Source organism: Triticum urartu, chromosome 6A, assembly GCF_056163025.1.
Source record: "Triticum urartu cultivar PI428250 chromosome 6A, HENAU_Tu73, whole genome shotgun sequence".
Lineage (NCBI taxonomy): Eukaryota > Viridiplantae > Streptophyta > Magnoliopsida > Poales > Poaceae > Triticum > Triticum urartu.
Window position 1 is genome coordinate 524,838,255 of NC_141878.1, and position 8,099 is coordinate 524,846,353.

Here is an 8,099-nt window from a genome sequence, read left to right on the forward strand (position 1 = left end):
GAAATTACGCACAATAGCGTGTCATTTTTCAAAACAAAGATAAGCGCGCCAATATTAGTAAGTTCAGCTAGGTGCCCATTTAGCTTGTCACGATAAGCATTATTGTTCATCTTTATATTATATTTATTTTATCAGTTCTTTTATGCAAAAAATAATGCTACGAGCATGAATTGGTACATGAGAATTTAAGAAAACCTACATGTATGAAAACTAATAAAGCGAACCACAGAAAAGGTGATTGAAAATACACAAAACTTCAAACACACGGATCATACATAATATCAAATCAGCTTTAGGGAATCATTCTTTTATTCCAAAGAACAGTAGGAAATTCTTGTTAGTGTTTTGCTCGTAGAAACGCTCTATTATCTTATTACTACAACAGGTCTCACAATATCTATATGTGTTATGTGCATATTATGTATTGGACCCGCCTCCTAATTTCTTGTATAGTTGAGGTTCGTGGTCCACCTTTGTACATCATATATACGTGTCTATGCACGAAGAGCAATATATCGTGCAATCATACACTAATTTCACATTAGAACTCACTGCAACATCACCACATTTATCAACTACTGTACTCTTGATAAATAAATAAATACGTATACGTAGTTGCCTGTTGAAATGCGTATACGTATCATGATAAATGAATTCACAGGTCCTATCCTAGAGCTGCAATTCACTCCCCCACCGCCAAGCAGTAGCACCAACACGACAAGCGGGAGGGAGGGAGGGAGGGGGGGAGCGGGGGTCGTCCTCTACTTGTCTGCTCTCGGGACAGTACAGTGAGGTGCCAAGCATGTGACCCTCTTCACTTCCTCAAGAAGTCACGCACCAAACACTTACCCCCATCACCACCACCGCAGCAAGAGCTCCGCCGCTCCGCTCCGCTCCTCTCCCCACCCCTCTTCTGTCCCCTCCCCTCGCCCCCCTTCCTCGACCTCCGGGGGAAGGACTCGGAGAGGCGCGCGCGTCCATGGCGTCCAGCGCTTCCCGGTTCATCAAGTGCGTCACGGTGGGCGACGGCGCCGTCGGCAAGACCTGCATGCTCATCTGCTACACCAGCAACAAGTTCCCCACCGTGAGCACCAAATCTTTCCTCTCTCTCCCCCTCCCCCCCTGTTGCTGCAAGCCTGCAGCCGGCTCTTGCGCCAAAGGCGCGAGCTTTAGATATGTTCCATTTCAGGGTATTTTTTTTTTCAGTACGGTACCGGTGGTGATTTTGTATTATTGGAGACTGTCGCGCAAAGGATCTTTCCCAATTTGCTTTCGAGGCGTGTTTTTCTGTGATGGATTAGCGTCGTGGCTGATTTTACATTGCGCCTGAGACACCAATTTCTCAATTTTCTGACGGGCATTGGCCTTGGCAGGACTACATACCCACGGTGTTCGACAATTTCAGCGCAAACGTGGTGGCGGACGGCACCACCGTGAATTTGGGCCTTTGGGACACCGCCGGTAACTCTCACCCCCTGATTCGACCGCTTTCTTTGCCCTGCTGCGCCTGTGGTTTGTAGGTTTTGTTTTGCCTCAGCTGCACATCGCAGCAGCAAATTTTACTCTCTGACGAATTCATTTGGTAACCGGGGGAGCTCACATGGTACCATCCTTGCAGGGCAGGAGGATTACAACCGGCTGAGGCCTCTGAGCTACCGCGGCGCTGATGTTTTTGTGCTTGCCTTCTCTCTCGTGAGCCGAGCTAGCTATGAGAATATCATGAAGAAGGTGCCGAAATGCTCTACTAGCATCCTTTGTAGTAGGACTTGTTCCTTTTTATTTGGAAAAAAATGTCAAAGAGGTTTGAATGTTTTGCGCCTTGTTGTTTCCTCTTTCAGTGGATACCGGAGCTTCAGCATTACGCGCCCGGCGTGCCGGTTGTGCTGGTAGGCACAAAACTGGGTGAGTTGTGATGACAGTGAAAGCTTATTGTTTGCTTAATAACTGCTTATAGGTGGGCGGTGGGTGGGATTGGTGGCATGATTTGTGTATCTTGTCCTGTTACGTAGTAGTAACTCGTTGGCGTCTCCTTGTCTCGGCGTGGTTGGAATTTAGTTTGGTTGGTAATCCACTGATAGTGATCTTTTGTAGCGTGGACAGCTTATCATCCATGTAGTTGGGGGCCAGATACTTTGTAGCTTACAGAAGCTATCATCCAAATAGTTGTTGAATAAATAGTATGTCTGGTGAAGCTTAATAAATATGGTAAGGTTTAAGGTCGTTTACGGATTGGACTGCATGAAATGTCGTGTTTAAACGTGATAATGAAAAACTCTGCCATGATTGATTATGAACCATGGATGAAGCACACAAGAAAAATCCTAATCCTGCGTCCTTAACTAGCTACTTTCTATGAGATTAATCATGCACTTCTCAAGATCATTGTAGCTGTCAAAACCATTCATTTGCTGCTGGGGGTAGGAAGCCTAATAGGCCAACAAGAAATACTATCCAACACTATATATCTACGACAAATCATTCCTTAATTAAATATGGTTTTAATATTCACAAATTGTAATGTTGCTTGCAGATCTTCGTGAAGACAAGCACTATTTGCTGGACCACCCTGGCATGATACCCGTTACCACAGCACAGGTAGTACATCTCAATTGTATATGTTGTTGATTGTTGATAAATCGGTGAGCTTTGAATGTCCTTGACCTTAAGGTCAAAGAGATGATAAATGCAACCTGGCTTCTGAAACTCAATTTTGTGCTTGCTATTGCCACAGGGGGAGGAACTTCGTAAGCAAGTTGGTGCTTTATATTACATAGAGTGCAGCTCAAAGACACAACAGGTAAAGTTTTCTGTAAGAGAACTGTATGCCCTCGCTGCAGCAATTGTTTCTTCTTCAAAGTGTTTGTGTAAGCTGAAAATTCTTACACTTGTGCAATATGCAGAATGTCAAAGCTGTGTTTGATGCTGCTATCAAGGTAGTAATCCAGCCCCCAACTAAACAAAGAGAAAAGAAGAAAAAGAAACAGCGCCGGGGATGTTCTATGATGTAAGTAAATACAACACTTTCAGTTTTTCTTCATTATCAATTTTCTTTTTGATAATACTTCCCTCCAGTATTGTAATAGTTGTCATTTTGGGCATAAGCACGGTCTCCAAAATGCAGCGTTGACCACTACTAGTTATAACCCAGTCACTCTTATATTATAAAGTTACCTTTCCAATTATTGAATCTTGTTTACAAGAGATATTGGTTGTCGAAGCTCTTAAAGTCTTACTTGCTATGTCTGAAATGGAAAGTTTTGGGGAACTCAGAGGGAGCAACTTCTAAAGCTATTTTTTTATCATTCATAGAAATTTGGCACGATTAATTTGAGTCATTGTCTGCAATAACCAAATTTACCTAGAATGTGAATTGTGTAAATAAAAATCCAGGGTGATTTGAGCACCCCTTGGTGTTTTAGATCTAAAGTACACTGCCCCCTCCCCCAGTAGTGGCAAGGGAATAATAACATTGTAGTCTTACCGTAATATGTTGCCAAACCGTGCATTTAGACATGTTGAGGTTGGTTATGCTTTTGTTCTGAAATGTATATGAAATGAACGCATAGGATCGCCATCTTATGCGTGTTCTGCTTCGCTTCTTAATGTTGAATTTTGTGTGTTGCAAATGAAGGAACTTCGGTGGAAGGAAAATGCTATGCTTCAAATCCTGAATGATAAAGGAGAAGGTGTCTCTTGCCTGAAGCGATTGCCATGGGTGTGCAGCGCCAAATTGACAAACACTCGAGATCCGTTGGATGTGCTGATTGCACGGTCAATGTGTATATTTGCATCGTCGGTAATTAATTACTAGAGTTAGATGGTTAAACTAGCCCTTGCTTATGTGCTGCAGAATGCCCGTGTTTTATTAGCATTCATCGTGTTAGGAAGTTGTGTAGAAGCAAACGAGATTTTGCTGTGTCAGTGACAAGGTCGCAACTTTTGAAGTCTCGGTGTATTCTCAGTTCAGTTTAGTCTATTTTCTGATTCCACGGCCGGCGACATTGAGAGCAACATTGAAATCTTACGGATGTGCCAGTTTGGTTGAGGACTATAAATCTTTACAGTTGGCATGCGACGCTGGTAGCAGGCGGAGCATATTTGTCAACAACAATAAGGGCATCTCCAACTGCAAATTGTCTCCGTTGGCGGACAGGGGGACCAAACTGTGGACATGAATGTGGGAGGCCGCTATCCAACCGTTGCCGCATACATTGCAAACACTTCTTCAATAAACTGGATGAAGTTCATGCAAACAAGGTTGTATTTCATTTAAATATGACGGATTTCATAGAAACTGGACGAAAACGGTTATATTTTGGACATATTTAAACTAAAAAGGTAAAAAAAATGAAATAACCACATATATTTCATAAATTAGACAAATCGATTACAGAGTATACATCTAGTCATCATAAGAGACATACATACATATCTTAAAATATTACACCAAAGACTCCGCAGGAAGTAAAATTGCAATTTTACTTTGGCAGAATCTTGTGCCATACCGAAACGTCGCCCACCATTGTCCTCCTCCGCCGCTGAAGCAACATTGAGAAAGAGGGGAACTGCTATCATACCCAGATCTGGAGGAGCACCTTCACATACAAGGATGCTTTTCGAGCCGATGAACCAGACCGCCGCAGATGACGAGACCGAGGCTTTGTGGCACGTCGGCCGGGGTTCCTCCCTGTGTCCACTAGATCCCAATGCCGTCAACTTCATCCGACATGATCGAAGAAGAGGAATGCCGCTCCATGTTTCTATCCACGCACCCCACTGCAAGAGACCAAACACAACTGCAATGGTCGACACCAACGTCACCCAGGAGAGTGTTGTGCGTCGACCATCAGACACAAGTCTCACCGGATCTGAAGACCAGCAAGAAAATAGAGCAACCTGCTCCCCAACGCCACCCATTAGAACGACGCCGATATGGGGGATGAGCAGAAGCATATTATTTCGACGCGGCGTTGTCCTCGCCATTGATGCAGCACCTCTGGAAATAAACTAAGCCTATCCTAATGCACAGCCAGAGAGAAACTGCTGGGGTCCCCGTCCCTTGCCGCCGAAGCGGCAGACGTAGAGGACGAGGACCCTCAGCATCGCCGGTGTTGAGGAAGGCAAAATGTCGCCTCCCGACCGCCTCTGTAGAGCAGTTCCTAAAAAGGTAAAACTATGTTCAAGTACGGTTGCGCGGAGCTCCACTCTCATGACACGGATATACTACATTAGTCTATGGTGGGCCGCGGTGGTTCCCTTTTGTTGGGAACGTAATAATTTCAAAAAAATTCCTACGCACAAGCAAGATCATGGTGATGCATAGCAACGAGAGGGGAGAGTGTTGTCTACGTACCCTCGTAGACCGGAAGCGGAAGCATTAGCACAACACGGTTGATGTAGTCGTACGTCTTCACGGCCCGACCGATCAAGCACCGAAACTACGGCACCTCCGAGTTCTAGCACACGTTCAGCTCGATGACGATCCCCGAACTCCGATCCAGCAAAGTGTCGGGGATGAGTTCCGTCAGCACGACGGCGTGGTGACGATCTTGATGTTTTACCGTCGCAGGGCTTCGCCTAAGCACCGCTACAATATTATCGAGGACTATGGTGGAGGGGGGCACCGCACACGGCTAAGAGATCAATGATCAACTGTTGTGTCTATGGGGTGCCCCCCTGCCCCCGTATATAAAGGAGTGGAGGAGGGGGCCGGCCAAGGAGGGTGGCACGCCCTAGGAGGTAGTCCAACTCCCACAGGGACTAGGACTCCCCTTTTTCCTATTAGGAGTAGGAGAGGGAAGGAAGAGGAAGGAGGGAGGAAGGAAAGGGGGGGTCGGCCCCCCTCTCAATTCGGATTGGGCTTGGGGGGGGGGCGCCCCTTCCCTTGCTCCTTTCCCCTCCTTTCCACTAAGGCCCAATAAGGCCCATATACCTCCCGGGGGGTTCCGATAACCTCCCGGTGATCCGGTATTGTCCCAATCTCACCCGGAACCTTTCCGGTGTCCAAATATAGTCGTCCAATATATCGATCTTTATGTCTCGACCATTTCGAGACTCCTCGTCAAGTCCGTGATCACATCCGGGACTCCGAACAACCTTCGGTACATCAAAATATATAAACTCATAATAAAATTGTCATCATAACGTTAAGCGTGCGGACCCTACGGGTTCGAGAACAATGTAGACATGACCGAGACACGTCTCCGGTCAATAACCAATAACGGAACCTGGATGCTCATATTGGCTCCTACATATTCTACGAAGATCTTTATCGGTCAGACCGCATAACAACATACGTTTGTTTCCTTTGTCATCGGTATGTTACTTGCCCGAGATTCGATCGTCGGTATCTCAATACCTAGTTCAATCTCGTTACCGGCAAGTCTCTTTACTCGTTCTGTAATACATCATCTTGCAACTAACTTATTAGTTGTATTGCTTGTAAGGCTTTAAGTGATGTGCATCACCGAAAGGGCCCAGAGATACCTCTCCGACAATCGGAGTGACAAATCCTAATCTCGAAATATGCCAACCCAACATGTACCTTTGGAGACACCTGTAGAGCACCTTTATAATCACCCAGTTACGTTGTGACGTTTGGTAGCACACAAAGTGTTCCTCCGGTAAACGGGAGTTGCATAATCTCATAGTCATAGGAACATGTATAAGTCATGAAGAAAGCAATAGCAACATACTAAACGATCGGGTGCTAAGCTAATGGAATGGGTCATGTCAATCACAATATTCTCCTAATGATGTGATCCCGTTAATCAAATGACAACTCATGTCTATGGTTAGGAAACATAACCATCTTCGATTAACGAGCTAGTCAAGTAGAGGCATACTAGTGACACTTTGTTTGTCTATGTATTCACACAAGTATTATGTTTCCGGTTAATATAATTCTAGCATGAATAATAAACATTTATCATGATATAAGGAAATAAATAATAACTTTATTATTGCCTCTAGGGCATATTTCCTTCAGTCTCCCACTTGCACTAGAGTCAATAATCTAGATTACACAGTAATGATTCTAACACCCATGGAGCCTTGGTGCTGATCATGTTTTGCTCGTGGAAGAGGCTTAGTCAATGGGTCTGCTACATTCAGATCCGTATGTATCTTGCAAATCTCTATGTCTCCCACCTGGACTAGATCCCGGATGGAATTGAAGCGTCTCTTGATGTGCTTGGTTCTCTTGTGAAATCTGAATTCCTTTGCCAAGGCAATTGCACCAGTATTGTCACAAAAGATTTTCATTGGACCCGATGCACTAGGTATGACACCTAAATCGGATATGAACTCCTTCATCCAGACTCCTTCGTTTGCTCCTTCCGAAGCAGCTATGTACTCTGCTTCACATGTAGATCCCGCCACGATGCTTTGTTTAGAACTGCACCAACTGACAGCTCCACCGTTTAATGTAAATACGTATCCGGTTTGCGATTTAGAATCGTCCGGATCACTGTCAAAGCTTGCATCAACGTAACCATTTACGATGAGCTCTTTGTCACCTCCATATACGAGAAACATATCCTTAGTCCTTTTCAGGTATTTCAGGATGTTCTTGACCGCTGTCCAGTGATCCACTCCTGGATTACTTTGGTACCTCCCTGCTAGACTTATAGAAAGGCACACATCAGGTCTGGTACACAGCATTGCATACATGATAGAGCCTATGACTGAAGCATAGGGAACATCTTTCATTTTCTCTCTATCTTCTGCAGTGGTCGGGCATTGAGTCTTACTCAACTTCACACCTTGTAACACAGGCAAGAATCCTTTCTTTGCTTGATCCATTTTGAACTTCTTCAAAACTTTGTCAAGGTATGTGCCTTGTGAAAGTCCAATTAAGCGTCTTGATCTATCTCTATAGATATTAATGCCCAATATGTAAGCAGCTTCACCGAGGTATTTCATTGAAAAACTCTTATTCAAGTATCCCTTTATGCTATCCAGAAATTCTATATCATTTCCGATTAGCAATATGTCATCCACATATAATATCAGAAATGCTACAGAGCTCCCACTCACTTTCTTGTAAATACAGGCTTCTCCAAAAGTCTGTATAAAACCAAATGCTTTGATCACACTAT

At 44.5% G+C, this 8,099-nt stretch overlaps 1 protein-coding gene across 1 annotated transcript; it reads left to right on the top strand.

Annotated features, from left to right (window-relative positions):
- The first annotated feature begins 728 nt into the window (after positions 1–728).
- On the top strand, positions 729–3,989 carry LOC125514620 (rac-like GTP-binding protein 3). Its single transcript, XM_048679956.2, has 8 exons — positions 729–1,084; positions 1,374–1,461; positions 1,619–1,728; positions 1,839–1,902; positions 2,531–2,595; positions 2,732–2,797; positions 2,901–3,004; positions 3,632–3,989. The coding sequence occupies exons 1-8, from the start codon at positions 980–982 to the stop codon at positions 3,669–3,671; spliced, it is 642 nt and encodes a 213-aa protein (XP_048535913.1). The 5' UTR covers positions 729–979; the 3' UTR covers positions 3,672–3,989.
- The last annotated feature ends 4,110 nt before the right edge of the window (positions 3,990–8,099 follow it).

What these genes read in the sequence shown, in the direction of transcription:
- LOC125514620 (XM_048679956.2), top strand. Translation starts at nt 980, where the DNA reads ATGGCGTCCAGCGCTTCCCGGTTCATCAAGTGCGTCACGGTGGGCGAC. An exon ending in GGGCCTTTGGGACACCGCCG is followed by an intron (nt 1,462 to 1,618) that starts GTAACTCTCACC and finishes CCATCCTTGCAG; the next exon opens with GGCAGGAGGATTACAACCGG. An exon ending in GCTGGTAGGCACAAAACTGG is followed by an intron (nt 1,903 to 2,530) that starts GTGAGTTGTGAT and finishes TGTTGCTTGCAG; the next exon opens with ATCTTCGTGAAGACAAGCAC.